Source organism: Chroicocephalus ridibundus, chromosome 1 (assembly GCF_963924245.1).
Source record: "Chroicocephalus ridibundus chromosome 1, bChrRid1.1, whole genome shotgun sequence".
In the NCBI taxonomy this organism is placed as follows: domain Eukaryota; kingdom Metazoa; phylum Chordata; class Aves; order Charadriiformes; family Laridae; genus Chroicocephalus; species Chroicocephalus ridibundus.
Genome location: NC_086284.1, coordinates 176,391,584 through 176,406,633, shown reverse-complemented (window position 1 = coordinate 176,406,633; position 15,050 = coordinate 176,391,584). Strand labels below are relative to the sequence as shown.

The 15,050-nt window shown below is 37.6% G+C and overlaps 2 protein-coding genes across 10 annotated transcripts in view; one reads left to right on the top strand and one right to left on the bottom strand.

Moving 5' to 3' along the window:
- ACSS3 (acyl-CoA synthetase short chain family member 3) overlaps positions 1–9,479 on the top strand; it is a 92,039-nt gene extending 82,560 nt beyond the window's left edge. For 2 of the 3 annotated variants that reach the window (XM_063322861.1, XM_063322860.1), the window contains exons 11-15: positions 2,397–2,478; positions 3,493–3,615; positions 8,090–8,189; positions 8,269–8,444; positions 8,742–9,476. In XM_063322861.1, the coding sequence (XP_063178931.1) occupies positions 2,397–2,478; positions 3,493–3,615; positions 8,090–8,189; positions 8,269–8,444; positions 8,742–8,807 (547 nt within the window). In that variant the 3' untranslated portion in view covers positions 8,808–9,476. Of the gene's footprint in view, positions 1–2,396; positions 2,479–3,492; positions 3,616–8,089; positions 8,190–8,268; positions 8,445–8,741 lie in introns of all 3 variants that reach the window. The other variant, XM_063322859.1, reaches the window with a different exon arrangement.
- Positions 9,480–12,677: 3,198 nt separating this feature from the next.
- The window catches only part of PPFIA2 (PTPRF interacting protein alpha 2), a 340,023-nt gene continuing 337,650 nt past the window's right edge, over positions 12,678–15,050 (bottom strand). For all 7 annotated transcript variants that reach the window (XM_063322857.1, XM_063322852.1, XM_063322853.1 and 4 more), the window contains one exon: positions 12,678–14,135. The gene's annotated coding sequence lies outside the window, so the exon portion shown is untranslated. The remainder of the gene's footprint in view (positions 14,136–15,050) is intronic.

The window sequence follows — 15,050 nt, the reverse complement described above, 5'->3', positions numbered from 1 at the left end:
TCTTCTGGCTCCTTTCATGTAATTATGATCCAGTGCTGCTCCCTTTGGAATTCATGGCAGCGTTCCATGACAGCAGTGGAATGAAGGTATTTTTGGCTCTGGGGATTTTAATCCTGATGTCCTGGCAAAATTCCAATACATGTAATTATGTTCTGTCAAGATGAATTCTACCTTTATTAATTATTTTTGTTTGATTGGCACCTGGATATTCTAGGAAGTCATGATGCTAAGAACTTTACTATCATGGAAGAACTGCATGTGCCCGTTGCTCTGGAATTATTTTGCCTGAAAGATGGACACATGGAAGGTGGCATCCACTTTTGTTTAGTAGATGGAATGGAGTCCTAACTGCAAGTAATCTTTTACAGAAAGCCACGGAGGCACAATGGAGGCACTGTTCTCACATTGTGTCTGTATTGTGCTGTGCTTTGCGCTACAGAGATACCTGCGGTAGCCAGTAGCTTAGCAGTGGGGTTTCCATAGACTCATGAAATATGCACTGTGGATGTACTTATCATTGCAATGTGCTTAAAAAAAAAAAAATCGACCACAAGAAAAAACAGAGAAACAAAAAAAAGCCCCAGCCCCGCCATCCAAATGGTGGGCGCAGGGATTATATTTTTGGTGATACGTTGCTTGCTTCTGTGTTTAGATTTCTAAACAATTGTGGTTCCAGAAAGGAAAATGTTTTTTTGATTTCAGCAAAAAATAAAATTGCTGAAATTACTGCAAAGCACTGAATAGAGCTGTGGAGAAATTATTAAGGACTTTGTCAGTACGAATTTTCTTTTCTCTCCCATCACAAGGATGTTTCAGGCTGTGAAATAAATTTAAAGTGCAAAATGTGCAATGACTGAGGCTGTTATGAATTGCTATGCTATTAGCAACCAGGCAACAACCATAGTAACTACCATTCTCTAGTGGTTTTTCTTGAATCTAAACAAGAGGTTTTTCTTTTAAACTCATACATACACAAATGCCAGGATCAATATATTGTTTTCCTAATCTGTTTTTTTTTTTTTTTTTTTTTTCCCAAGGCAAATACTCTGTAGGTCATGTTTATGTATCGCAAGGATGCTTACTAAGCTTGAAAGGCTTAAAATAGGCCAGTGAATTCCCTCCAGATGGGCACAAGCCAACCTACCCTCCTGAAGCCTGGGTGACTACTTAGGAAGTGTCTTGGCATTTCTGGCCTTACCTTAACCGTACTTCCAGGGAATGTGATTTATAGGATGTGTTGAGCCAGAACACTCAGAGAAAGTAGTAATATTCATAGTAGTATATTCTATTATGCTCATCAAGCTGAATTAAGCTGAAAAAAAATGGGATTGTAAAAAATCATGGATTTGAATCATTACTAGATGGTATGGGCTTTTTAATGTAGCTTGTACTATTTATACCATATTTTGGTTAAAAAAAATAAATATGTATATATAAAAAGTAATTATTTTTGTAAATGTAAGGTTAGAAATGGGCATGTGACTGAGCTGGTAGCGCCTGTTCTTGTGACCTGAACATCATAGGAGACTTGTAATGATATCAGTGTTGCTACCCTACAGAAGGGTGTTTCACTGCTAGAGATGTTGCCTTTTGGTGTCATAGGGACATTATCAAAGTAGAAAACAAAATACCTCTGGCTAAAAATTTTTTGGTTAGGAATGCAGGCACACGCTAGTAAAATCTGTATGAGGCATTTAGGATTTTATCTGTATAAATGCTTGCTTGCAAGTTCTCTCTCTGTTACTAGGGTTATGTGTCATAAAACTTGTGTTGATATGTCTGAATGTGGATCTTTAGGCAGTTCAAGTGAGCTGTGTTTAACCCTATCAGAGCTTTGAAGGAAAAAACCAACGATTTCTTTGTTACCTGAGACTTCTGTAGCTTCTCTTCTTCCAGCAGATATGTATGTGAAATATGCCATATTGTGTCATGCTCACATCCTCGCCTGAAGAATGGGTGTATAGCGTGCATTGAAATCTCAACTAACGAAGCAATCCAAAATTTTGCAGCTTCACTTCTTAAAAAAAAAAAAAAAAAAAAAAAAAATGTTATTTTAGAAAGTTCTGAAAGGAACTGTTATCAATATACTTTCAAAGAAAATATTGTATTTGTAGTACAGTATATAGTGTTGACTAGACCAAACATTATTTTACTGAAAGCCAGAGATGCTTATGTTACATAAAAAGTATGGTCTGGATACAGTTCAGAGATATATGCACGTATACCACAGCAAATACATGGTCTTTTTGATCTATTATCAGCATATTATTAAACAGAACTGGTTTCTGGTTGTACAGCCAATGATTATTTATCTGAATATAAAGTATGAATGGAAAGCATGAGTTGTACTCATTACTGTGTTTCTAACTGCTTCACTCTGCTCTTTTTGATTTAAGGTTGCCTTTGCCTCCTGGAGCATTCTCAGGCCTTTGGGAAAATCAGGAAACATTCCAGAAGTTATATTTTCAAAAATTTCCAGTAAGAATTAAAAAATGAATTATATAAACTTTTGGTTCTCCTGCAGAACTTAATGATAGTAGATTTAAACTGGATAACATACAAAATTATCATACATTATTTTAATGAGAGATCTTCGATATATGTGTTACAGAATTAAAAACATTTCAAGGTAAAACTTCCTTCACACATACATTAAGCTTTTGGGCACACCGTTTGTTTTTTGGTTTTTTTTTTGGTTTTGTTCTTTTTTTTTTTTTAAGATCTGAAACAGTAGAAGTAAACACCAAGCTTCTGAACATAATATTTGGTTTATTTCATTTGATCTAATAAAAGATAGAAGCCTCACAACCTTAGACTAGCATAGCTTCAAATACGCTATTGCTGATGACACGCAGGCGTTCTAACTTAGCCCAAAATATACACTTGCCCACTGTGCATGCAAATACTTTGCAGGCTCCTTACTGAATTAGTTACGCTTACGCGTCAGATGAACTGCCCAAGGACTGGCTTCCTCCTTTCCTTACAGAAATACGTAGATTGATCCTATGTGAACGTCCAAAATGGAAGGTTTGATTCAATAAAAGTAAATGAATGAATTGATCAGGCAAATTATTTTTTATGTGCACTTGCATCACAATGGTAATGGTGTATTTTTGGATTCAGCAAACAGAAATATCTTTAGGGGCAAATTGACAACTGTCATTGTGTTGTAACAATTCCATTCTCCCTGTGTAGATTCAGGCAATGTCGTTCTCCAAGCTGTCAGAGGTCAAAGAAAGCAGATGGGAAAAAATCCAGGTTTATGTATTGTTTCCGTTCTGTCTTAACAAAGACTACAAAACTTTTTCTGGAAAGGGATCTGCATGGTACATTATGACATAAGAATGGTGAAAAATATTAGAGAATTAAATCTCTCAGGCACCGAAAACGTATTGCATTTGAAACAATCAGTTTTGTTTGTTGATTTCACAGGAAATGGATGGATGGTCCTAGTACTATTTCTGAGTTTATTTTTTGTTGTGTTGTGTTTAGGGATATTATGATACTATGGATGCAGGTTATATGGATGAAGACGGCTACCTATATGTCCTGTCTCGAGCTGATGATGTGATCAATGTTGCTGGACACAGAATTTCAGCAGGTGCAATTGAAGAGGTGAGCATTGCCTGATAGGAGAACAGGCGAGTGAAAGATGAATAAAGAAAGCCGAGACTGAAAATCTCACAAAATCTCTCATTTTCTTTCTGCTTTTTTTTATTGCATTTGCATTGGGACTTTTAACTAAAACATTAATTGTTTCAGGTCCTTCCTATTATTGTGCTTCACAGGACCATAATAAACTTAGTCAATAATAAGCAGTTTGTACCATAAGATTGATAAAACAGTCATGATTTGACATTTAAAGGTGGAGTTAAGGGGTGCTATGGTATCATGAGAAGCATTCCTGTAAGCTCCGATAACATACTTATTTGGGAATATAGTAAGGTAATGTGGGGTCAGTATGCCAAGCAGTTTCACCAGCTTCTGTAGTTTCTTAAGAGTAGAAACTTTTATTCCTAAAATACAGTTTTTAGTTCACATAGACTCACATTCAGTGCTTTTTCTTGAAGAGTTTCCTCTACAGTTTCTTGAGAGCTGTTTTGTCTCTTCTTGTATGAGCAGTGCTAAATGAACAACGGAAATTTCTGTAAAAAAGTCCTGCTGTTAAATTGAAAGTCATTAATGGTAATACCCATGCAACTCAAAAAGCTGAAAATAGTGCAGTTCATAATAGTATCTGAATTTCATATCATTGTTCACTCACCTCTCTGGAACCGCTGTGATTGATTGCCAGTTACAAATTTCTCTGATGACATATCAATTGCTTATTCAGGGAGTGTAGGAAAAGGTGTGCTGGGCATGTACAAGGGAAAAATGCACTTTTAAGAACTCTGAATTTAACTGTTCACTGAATCTTCACACAAAGTTCACACAAACTAATCTGTTAGTAATTTTTTGCTTTATAATGTCGATTAGTCTAGTGACTATTTTTTTTTAAAGGCTAGAAAACTTAGAATAGAAGAAATTCAGATAAACATAGTCAATCCTTCGAGAATCGATCAGCCAGTTGCTGCCCTGATGTGGGTCTACGAAGCCATAAAGGTGGCTCTCAGTCTGCTTAAACTTCTTTCCTTTTGAAGTCAGTTTTTTGTGTTGCTTTATTAAAGTGCAGCAGGGAGTCTCGTCCCCAACCCTTACTGCTCTGCTGCTCAAGGGCTGAGCTGGGCATTGTTTCTTTGCTTCAGGCTGAATCTGAAGCTAGTTTAACAAATGATGAATTGAATCACCTCGTCAGCTGTATTACCTTTGTATCCGTCCTCCCTGGCTCAGTGTCTCTGTTTTTCTCCCTGCTAGTTAGGTCTTTCCCCTAGAAACAAAAAATGTTTTGTCACTACAAAATTCTAGAAGCTTTTCTATTCACCTTTTGAACAAAGCTAAAAACCAAGAGTGTTGTTAATGCATGCACAGCAAATTGCTAGTTAAATGGGAAAGCGTTAACAAGACCACAATTAGCTCTTCAGAAAGATCAGTAAATACAGAATTAGAGGTTCATTGAATCGCCATCTAATTAAGTGACAGTCACCTTGTTGAGCAAGTATATTATCTCTATTTACATTACAGCTGCATTACAAGCTTAACAAGTTTTTCCTTAGTGCTTTGACGAAGAATTTCAGCTTCGTTATGTTTGAAACAATTAGTTTCTGTGTCTAAGATATCTATTAGTATCATTGGCGCTCCATCTTCATTGCAGTGCAGTAGGTGTTACTGTTTACCTTGCCAATCGGGGAATGTTAGCCACTTTGGTAACCTCAGCTTGCGTTGATCCATCCATCTCTTTTGTTTGTACATCCATGGTGTCCCTGCTTGCCTTAACTCTTTCTGAAAAAGCCCAAATCAAATCTTCTCTATCTAAGGAAACAGACTTGAAATTGAGGAATTTACCATGAGAAATTCCCTTCCTGGTGGTGATTTGCTGGTGATTTTGCTGGTTTATGCTGATGCATCAGACATCCATCCTTGTGCCCAGTGATCATTCCAAGAATGCCATTTCACTTTCTTTAAACTTTTTTGTACTTTTAAACCATTTTAAAATGTCTAGTGCTGATTTTGTTATTCTTTTTATCTGTTTTACAAAGTTCAATAATTTTTAAATTGGTATTTACACTTTCAATCATTTGACATTAGCTGTCCCGAAGTCAAAGGCATGTTGATAGGATTTTGGATAAATTAGTGAAGAACAATATTACAGTGACTGCAGTATTCCAGCTTAACATAAGACTTTTATGAACAAGTGACAGACTGAATGACACAAACAAGCTATTACAAAACAAGCTGGCAACACTTAAATCTCCACTGTAGGGGTCCTGTTGATGCCTGATAGGTAATTATGGTATTGATGGTAATATCAGTTTACTGCAGACCTTTTTCCTATGTTTTTGTGGAAAGCACAGTTCCTCTGGTATACCTTACTAATCTGCTTTTCCATAATTCATTGCATTTTCTTCTTTTTCTTTTCTTTTCCTTTTTTTTTTTTTTTGTGGCAATCAAGTTTCTGTGGTCAGGTCAAGAAGTCAGAGCAGGAAAGAATGGGTATTTATAGCAGAAGTGGAATGCATTATTGAGGCTCTGGGCTAGAAGTGACAGATGCTCATAGGTGTGTGTGATGCATTGAAATACCATGGAGATTTGGAGTTCCATAAGATCCATTCCTGTATGATTTGTCATTTTGGATACAGTGACTTCTAGACAATGTAGACTACATCTGAATGCAAATGCACTTGTGTATATTTAGCTTCAGCATTTTTGCAGCAGACTCTTCTGCCCTTCTAGTTCTGGGATGAGCCCACCCAGAACGAACTCCAGGCTGTTGCACTTGCTGTTCTAGACACAGCTTGTGCACATCCCATTTCATTACTGTGAAAAACCTACAGTTTCAAAAGGTGTGCATAAATGGTTCATGCTTTTGTACTTTGACAGCGCATGCTTCTATTATTAAGCTAAGTATTTCCCATTTGCTTTTCCATAGCATGGGACATTTCTGGGATCGTAGTTTGTGAAGTGAGTATAACTTCCATCAAACAAAGTATGCAAGAAACGCTTTGTGCAGATTTATTTTGCTAAAAGCTACTTGGTGTGTGTCGTAGTGACCATGGCACAGAGAGCCAGTTTCTTCTTCCTGGTTTGACTACAAATCTTAATGATGGTGAAATCTGCATTTAGGGTGGGTTATGTGAGACCCTTTGAATTGTTCCTTCCACCATCGGTTTCACAACCAGGTCACACAAGAGCCTCCCTTTTGTTAACTGGAACAGCAGAGATTCAGCTTTTCCTTCCTTCAGGGCCTTTTCCCTGTCTTCTCTGTACCTTTCCTGTCTTCTTCCTCATGCTTATGCCACTGTGTGAGTAGCCAATGCAAATGCGGTGTTCCTACTTAAAAAAAAAAAAAAAAAGCCTTTATTCTTAAAACTTCTTTTAGTTAGTCTTCCTTTCACTCATCCCACTGCCTTTGATTTTGACAACACAGTGTGTGAAGATCTGTTATTGGCACACGTATAGTTCTTGTATGCACAAATAATTTAATATACACAGTCACATTATGTGACCGCTGTGTGGCCTTTGTGTGCACAGCCATGTTAGGTCCTCTTTGTGGTTGAGTACAGAGGACGTGTTGAAAGCACTGTTGACAGCAAGATGCCCCAAGGGACACGGACAACTACATGAAAAGAGCCAGTTGCTTTGGAAGAGGATTCACAACTGCTGATATCTTAAGTCCAGCTTTGTCCCAGACTTAGTGACACACTTCTGAGTATGTACGAGACATCTTGGTGTCTTTTTTCCAGGAAGTGAGAACCTCAGCTGGCTAATTGGAAAGAAAAGAGAATCTCTCACTTCTTTTCCTAGAAGAGAGATACTAGCGCTACCGTCCATCACCTGTATAATCGTGTAAACGTGTAGTAGGAAGGAGGGGACTCTAGTTTAATTCTGGGTTTTGTCTACGGCGGCTGAAACCTAATGTTTCCAAGAGAGTGAGCTGAACTAGGCTGTCTGCAAGCTGAGGTTGGGCCTGTATTTGGCTTTGGTTGGAACTATGCCTTTGTGCAGCAAAGAATGAAAAAGACAGAAGGAGCCAGAGAGAATAAACCAACGTGACTGTAGCGCTGTAGTAGGGGTGCTTCTGTGGTGTTGGACCTTACTCCATGCACTTAACTCCATTTTATTTGTAATGTTAGACTAATGTTATTTGTTCCAGCAAAGATCTTACTAGCAAAACCAAAGGTGTGATACTGTCCCAAAGCTGTAAGCAAATCACCTTTGCTTTGTTCTATATTTGTATATTGTGCTGCCATAGTTTTTATTTCTTTATGTATTTATTTATGTTTGTTTGAAAACTACATGTAAGTGTGTATGAAAATACACACATGTGCATCTGCAACATGTGTAATTGGAATCTCAAGGTGTACTGAGTAAATACTATCTGCTGCCAAAATGTAAGAAATAAGTCTATTTCTTATATCTATGCCTATAGATTTTTTTCATTGAAATGTTCAGTTATTATTAGTTCAGTTCAGTTTTATTTTCTCTCTCTCAGTGTGTTCTCTTCCATCCCGCTGTGGCAGACTGTGCCGTTGTGGGCCAGGAGGATTCTTTGAAAGGACACGTTCCGTTTGCACTGTGCGTACTGAGAGAAGGTGAGAGCTCGCTGCTACTGATGTTCTTAAGACTTGCAAAAGTCCCAGAAGGGCTAAAGGATATGAAATTCTTCACTAGGCATAAAGACAGAAGAGGAGAAGATTTTGGAAGAGATTGTTGAGCGAGTTAGAACTAACATTGGTCCAGTAGCAGCTTTCCAGAAGGGGGTGTTTGTGAAACAGCTACCAAAAACACGCTCTGGCAAGATACCACGTTCAGCTCTTTCTGCGCTTGTCAGTGGAAAGCCATATAAGGTAAGCTGGAGATGTACACTTTAATGAATTAGGCACATGTGCGCATCCAAAGACACAGCATCATGGTTTCGATTCTCTAAACCATTCTGCAACTGGCCCATGACTTCAGGTAGTACATTGTATTTTATTTCCACTATAGCTTACCCAAAAGATTTTCATGTTCCAGAGCTTTCCAGATATTTTTTTCTTGATTGCTTTTGAAGGCTCGATTTAGAAGATTCTCTGAATAAAATTCTGTTTTACTGTTGGAGGACAGCACTCTACTATCACATGCTTCTATGTATTCTTCCTTTTCAGATAACACCGACCATTGAAGATGCTAGCGTGTTTAAACACATTGAAGAAGTGCTAAAGAAAAAGTAAATGGGATAATATGTTGGTAACAAACGTGTCAGTTACTGAACTATACGAAGACACTTTGTTAGGAAATACCACATTTTAAAAAGTAGTAATGATTTGGGACTAAATTTTTTTACTAGAAATGTTACTGTGTTCTTTACCGTATTGTCACAACCAATGAAGCATAATAAAGTCTCTGCATGTTGTCATTATATGCTGGATGTTAAGGTTGCTAAGAATTGCGAGTAGAATTCATACATTTCTGTAGCCTTAAAGGGAAGGAGCCAGTGGATTATCTATCTCATATGATGTCATTTAACCTTACATTTCAATCCATTATCGTATAACGTGACCACTAATTTGAATTTGGCTAAAAGAGTTTACACAAGGTAAGTAATGAACTGAAGACGGCCATAGAAAGGGATTGTAATATGAGCATTATTGCAGATGTAATTGTCCTCACTTGTAAATTATAAGTCTTTGTCTTTTAAATTTTTATAAATTTTAAAATTTGTTTTCTTGATTCCAGTGATTATTTTTTTTCTAAATCTTTCTGCTATAAATTAGATTCCTAGACTTTATTTACTCAATAATTTCTCAAGTGTCTTTTTTGTAGAATGAAGATAATTTCTGGCTTTCGAATCTGAAAATCTTGATTTCTCCATAGTAATATTGATTATAACCTACGTATTTTAAATAAAGGCAGGCATTTACCCTCTGCATTTTCTGATAATTTTGTTGTTGTGGTTTGTATCACTTATGATAAGGATAACCAGAATGTGCTTTTGCTGACAAAATTAGATATTTCAGGCTCACTGAGATATGTATAACAAAGAATTTTAGCAAACACAGATACTAGGCAGCCCATTCTTGACTTTAAAGGCCATTTCAAAATACTTACAGCGTTCTCAGCAAACCAGGAGATGGAGGATACACTACTTTACATGCGTTACTTTTCAAGCTGCAGGTTTTTAATTGAACAATAAATGTAAAAATCCTTTTTAAAATATACGTTCGCAGAAAAGTTTAAAAGCAGAGAAGTTACTCAAATTCAGCAGTGCTTTCCAGAGGAAGAAACAGTAAGCAATACACAAATTCAGATGATGCTGGTATGAAAGAGAGGTTCCATACTTAGTCTAAGCTAAAGTAGAACTTAAGCCTAGCTGTATTTTCCTATGGCAGTGCATCCTCAAAAGAGTCCAGAAACACTGCCATCTCCTATTGGGTAGAGGTAAGGATGATAGGCCTCTTAAGTGATAAAATAAACCAGCAGATTGATGTAGGAGCTAAAAGTGATGGATAGTGCTAATTCACGTGAGCCATACCCCGACGTTGCCTTGTGTAGAGTCATTGAGCTCTACCAGTTACTTAGGAAATAAATAAAATGTCCATGTGTTTTTCCAGCAGGGACTGCATGCAGCTGAGCCAACTGTGTCGAACCGTGTCATACAGTCATATAATAAAACAGCCTAGTGTGAGTCTGTGCCGTACTTGTTTTTTGGCAAATAATTGCATAAGGTATTCACCTTTATGCGATAAGGTAGCCACCATTATGTATTAAGGTAGATATTTGATTTAGTTGAAAATCACAATCTGAACAGGGAGTAAAAGCATTTAAAGACTGAGTAAAGGCTAATGATCCTTTACAGTAGATAAGCTAACTATACAGGTTAGTGATTTATGTGTGGGAGTGATTTTGCTGCTCAGAGATGTCCTGATAACTTTCTTGAAGTATTTCTTACATAAGTTGCAGTTAGTTGACGATACTATTTTCTTCCAGATGGATTATTCCAGTCCCAAGGCTTTGCTACTGGAGCTACCAAAGGTACCTGGTAGTGGTAAAGGTACTGGTAAAGGAGGCCCATGCCAAATCATGGAATGCCTTGCAGAGACTGCTGAGGATTTTTCAGTTTCACAGTGCTACAACTTAGCAACCTGTGCTGAGCAGCTACCCAGCAAGAGAGAGGTCTTGGGAGTTGTCACTGATGGTTCTTGGTTTTTTTTAAATCAGGGAGAAACAACAATGGTCTTATCACAGAGAAACTGTGGCACATTCACAAGGTGCGTGCCCATTACTTTTGCACGATGAAAGCTGAGATGTTGTGTATGTTTGCTGTAGTTATCCCAGCTGCAACCATCATGTTGTAATTGCAGACGCAGGGGAGGGGAACTAATTAGTGAGAGCACAAGCTCTCTAGTAAAGATACTGCAATACGATATAGAAGAGAATTAATTTCCTAGATCTTGTACTGTTTTCCCAATGACATCTTATGTTCCTACACCAGTTTCTCCATTTGTAAGGAAAGGCTATCTGTCTACTTTGGCGCTCTTTTTTTTTTAAGGAAGAGAGAATTAATATCACTTTATTTTTTTTTAACCTAGCATTAATAATGGATATTTAGGCACTTATGTTTCTAAGGGGCTGTTTGCTTATAGTAATATCAACAAGAAACAATTATCTGTCCTCTGAACTGTTTGTGAAGAGCATGAATAGTTAGCATTCTTAAAGTGACTGCACGATAAAAATGTTTGTAGTAACTTTTGCTTTCTGAGGAAGTCTGAGGTTTTTGTTTGGTTGGTTGGTTTAAATCTTTTTTTTTTTTTTTTTTTTTTTTTTCTGTTTTGGTGAGAATCATTTAAAATAAAGGCTGGGATAAAGCAAAGGGAGCAGAGTGGTCAGGTTTACTCACTCTGCTACTGCCCTGGTACTGTGGAGGATTCCAGAAATGCCAAAAGTCTCATTCATCAGCATGCAAAAAACCCAGACAGAAAGCCACCTTATTGCAGCAGTAGAGTATGGAAAAGCTGTTGCTTCACAGGCATTGCTTTTGTTTTCCAGAGGAGCCTTTTGCTGAGGAACTGTGATTGCAGAATGCTTTGTCTACTGCTTTAGCTTTGTGGGGAGCTGGAGAAAGGGAGAAGGAGTAGCCATTCCCGTGCACAGCCCTGGTGCTGCCCAAGAGCCTGGTTTACACCATCAAGGAAGAACAAGCCCATTTAACAAGTGGTAGGAGAGCACTGATTTTCTTAATTTTGTTCTTAGAGAGAAGAAGCATGTGGGTGGATTTGAATGGCCAGGGAGTTATTGAAACTTGGCTGGAAGAGGTTGATGTAATAATTATTCCCAGTGTGCTGAAAGGGTCGGAGCCAACTAGACAACATTTAGCATAGCCACGGTTTCTAGCTGTTGACAGTAGAGCTTCAGCTCATATAGAGGACACAGGGATGTACTAGGAGATTTTATATGTTCGCCTTAGATTAAAACTGAAGTCACAATAATACTCTTTAAAATATATATTTTTTTAATTCTTCTGGTCTGCTTTCTTCCACTATGGAAATAAATAATTTGGGGGTGCTGTACTCCTAGGGCAGGATACCTGCAGTTTTGGTTGCAAGATCTTTCTCATTCTTTTCCCCAACACACCGCATTCCCCTCCGCCCCCCTGAATTTGAGCGTGGGCTGTCTCAATGTGGGCTGCGAAAGACATTCTTTAAAAGGGGAGCTGGCATTGACGAGGGGTAGTGTATTCAAGTGATACTGCAACCACTGAAAACGGTGTTTGCACTGCTTTACTTCCTGACATTCTGGACTGAAATAATCCCAAAGGAGGCTGAGGGAGGAGAAGAGAGAATATCAGCAACGATGTCTGTTTAAGCCTGCGGAACTGCGCGTCAAAGAGCCGTGTCTTGATGCGGTTGTGTGCGAGCTCCAGCCATGGCGCACCCATCAGCAAGTTGAGTGCTCCCTCTCGTGGCAGGTTCTGACCAGGAAATCCATTGTAACTCAGACCTCTTAGTAGCAAAACGTGCGTACGCTTAGCTATGAGAACTATTTGGCATACAAACTATTTTAATGCTACTATGTACCAAGCTTAATAGACTTATAAACACAAATAGCACTGAATTCTTTTTTTATTGACATTGGGGGAGAAAAATCTTTCACCATCTGATTGACTTGAAGTTTGCCAAATGAAAATAGACAAAACAAATGTTTATGTACGTGCAAACATTGCAGATCAAACTGCTAAAAGAAATAACTAAAAGACAGGTCTTGAGCTAAGATCAAGCAGCAGAAAAATAGCAAATAGGTAAATGACTATTAAGTAGGTCTTACTTTGAAACTTCCCATTTAAACGAAGAATAAACAACAATAACACCACCAAATAAAGCCACAGCAGGTAATAGTTGCTCTTCTAAACTTTTATACACTATATATTAATCACTCTGTCTTTCAGTTATTTCCTCTGATAAAACTGACTTCTGTGAAGTCTCAGCAAGGCCATCTTGGCTAAAAGCATAACGTTAGACAGGAGCCTGTCTAATGCCCTGTTATAATGAAGAAATGGTGGGGTTTGGCTTCTCTTTTCCTTCTTTTTCTTTGTTGAATATATCTGGAAACAAGAATCTGATTCTATGCAAATATTAGGTTTAATTTTCCAATGCTGGCTGGTGTCTGAAGATCCTGGAACGAAAAGGTGGCTCTTGGTAAAGCAAGTTTCTTCTTGGTCCGCAGGTAACATAGAAGAAAGTTTTTGGTTTTTTTGTATAAATCATGTTTTATTAAATAGCTTTTTTTTTTTTTTTGTAAACAGTTCTTCTGGGTTTATTTGTTTGTTTTTAAGAGGTGAGCCATCATGGTGCTTCTCTACAGATATCACACATTTCCATTTTGTCTTTAGAAGTCCATTTGGGCTCCAGTTCCAGGTTATGGCATTCTATTATACATCATCAGAGGCAGGTGTTCAGCTTTAAATATTGACAGATTTTTCTCAGTAGGAACATGTTGAAGCTTCTAACTCTGCTAAACATATTCATTTGACTGTTACAATCCAAAAACCGTAAAAATGGTGGAATGGAAAGATACAAACAGTATTATTGACACTGTATTGTCAAATGTTTGCACTGAGACCCCATGTACCATAGATTTTATTTTTAAAAAATCATATTTATATCCATTTACATAAGACTTACACATTTTAAAAGAAATACATACACAGTAAATACGTAAATGTCTAGTATTTTACAATAAAACAGAAGGAACAATGTAAAAATGAGTGGCTTCATTTGATAAAAGCTTTGGATGTGCACTACTGCCAAATTTCTGATGACAGAGATGCTGAGAGGAAAGGGGGAGGTTGTTTTGTTTTTCTTTTTTTTTTTTTTCATGGTAATTCAGGTTTTTTTTATTCTTGTTTTAAACTAACCAATACATGAAAGGAACATCATATCTGTTTGTCTGATAAACCTTATGTGTTCTCTTCCCTATTACCCTGTTCTTGCAGAGAGTTTTAATGCTCTTTTTCCTAAGTAGTGGTAGTGCACTTCAGGTAAAGTAGAAGAAAGAGATGACATCTAAGGGAAAAAATAAACAAATATTAATTAGTGAGATTCTTTGATTCTAATCTGGTCTAGAATGCAATGACACCGGAAAATATTATAGCACTAAGTAAGCTGTTGCATGTTTTACTAAAACACGGGGTTTGAGTATTTGAGGGACACATGCATTTATAATAAATCTATTAGTAATGCATTTTAATCTTTTACTAATGTATACTGATTTTTGTCCTAGATCAAAACAGACTCCTGCTTATGTTCATTTTACTTTTTTTTCTTGCTGTTTTGATTCAGCAGTGGGGTTAGTTTCCTGCATCTGGAGACCTTCGCCTGTTTGGCACAAGGCTGAACACACATTTTAAGTGTATAAACTTTGTTGATGGACTCCATGATTCCCCTGGTTCACTGCAGCTCAACAGCATTTACCATTTTCACCCTGACGATTTCTTTGCTACCAGCCAGCTGTTTCCAGATTATCACTCACATCTTTTTGGAACTCTTTTTCTCCATCTGTCTTTACAAATCCTCTTTGGAACCCTTCATTGACAAAGTACATTGATTTTGCCAAATTCCCTTTGACATTTCATTAGAATAAAAGTGAAACTAGTATATTCTGTTGCCCCAGCCTGTGGCAATGAAACTCTCCTGGCTGAGCCTTCGGACACGGTGGTGACAAATATTTCAAAAGAGAAGAGTGCCGGGAAAGCTTAGACAGTGCGACTGCCAAATCCACTGGCTGTGCAACGCCACTGCCGACGCGCAGCTGGGCAGCATACGACCACCACAGCAGAAAGCTTGACCCGTCTCGTGCTCTAGGGTAAACTTTGCAAGATTAAATAGCCAGACAAGAGCAGTCTTAAATGCTCTTATATTTCTAATCTTGAGAGTGCACTCGAACTGAGCGGTGCAGAATATGCCCATGTAACTGTTCTG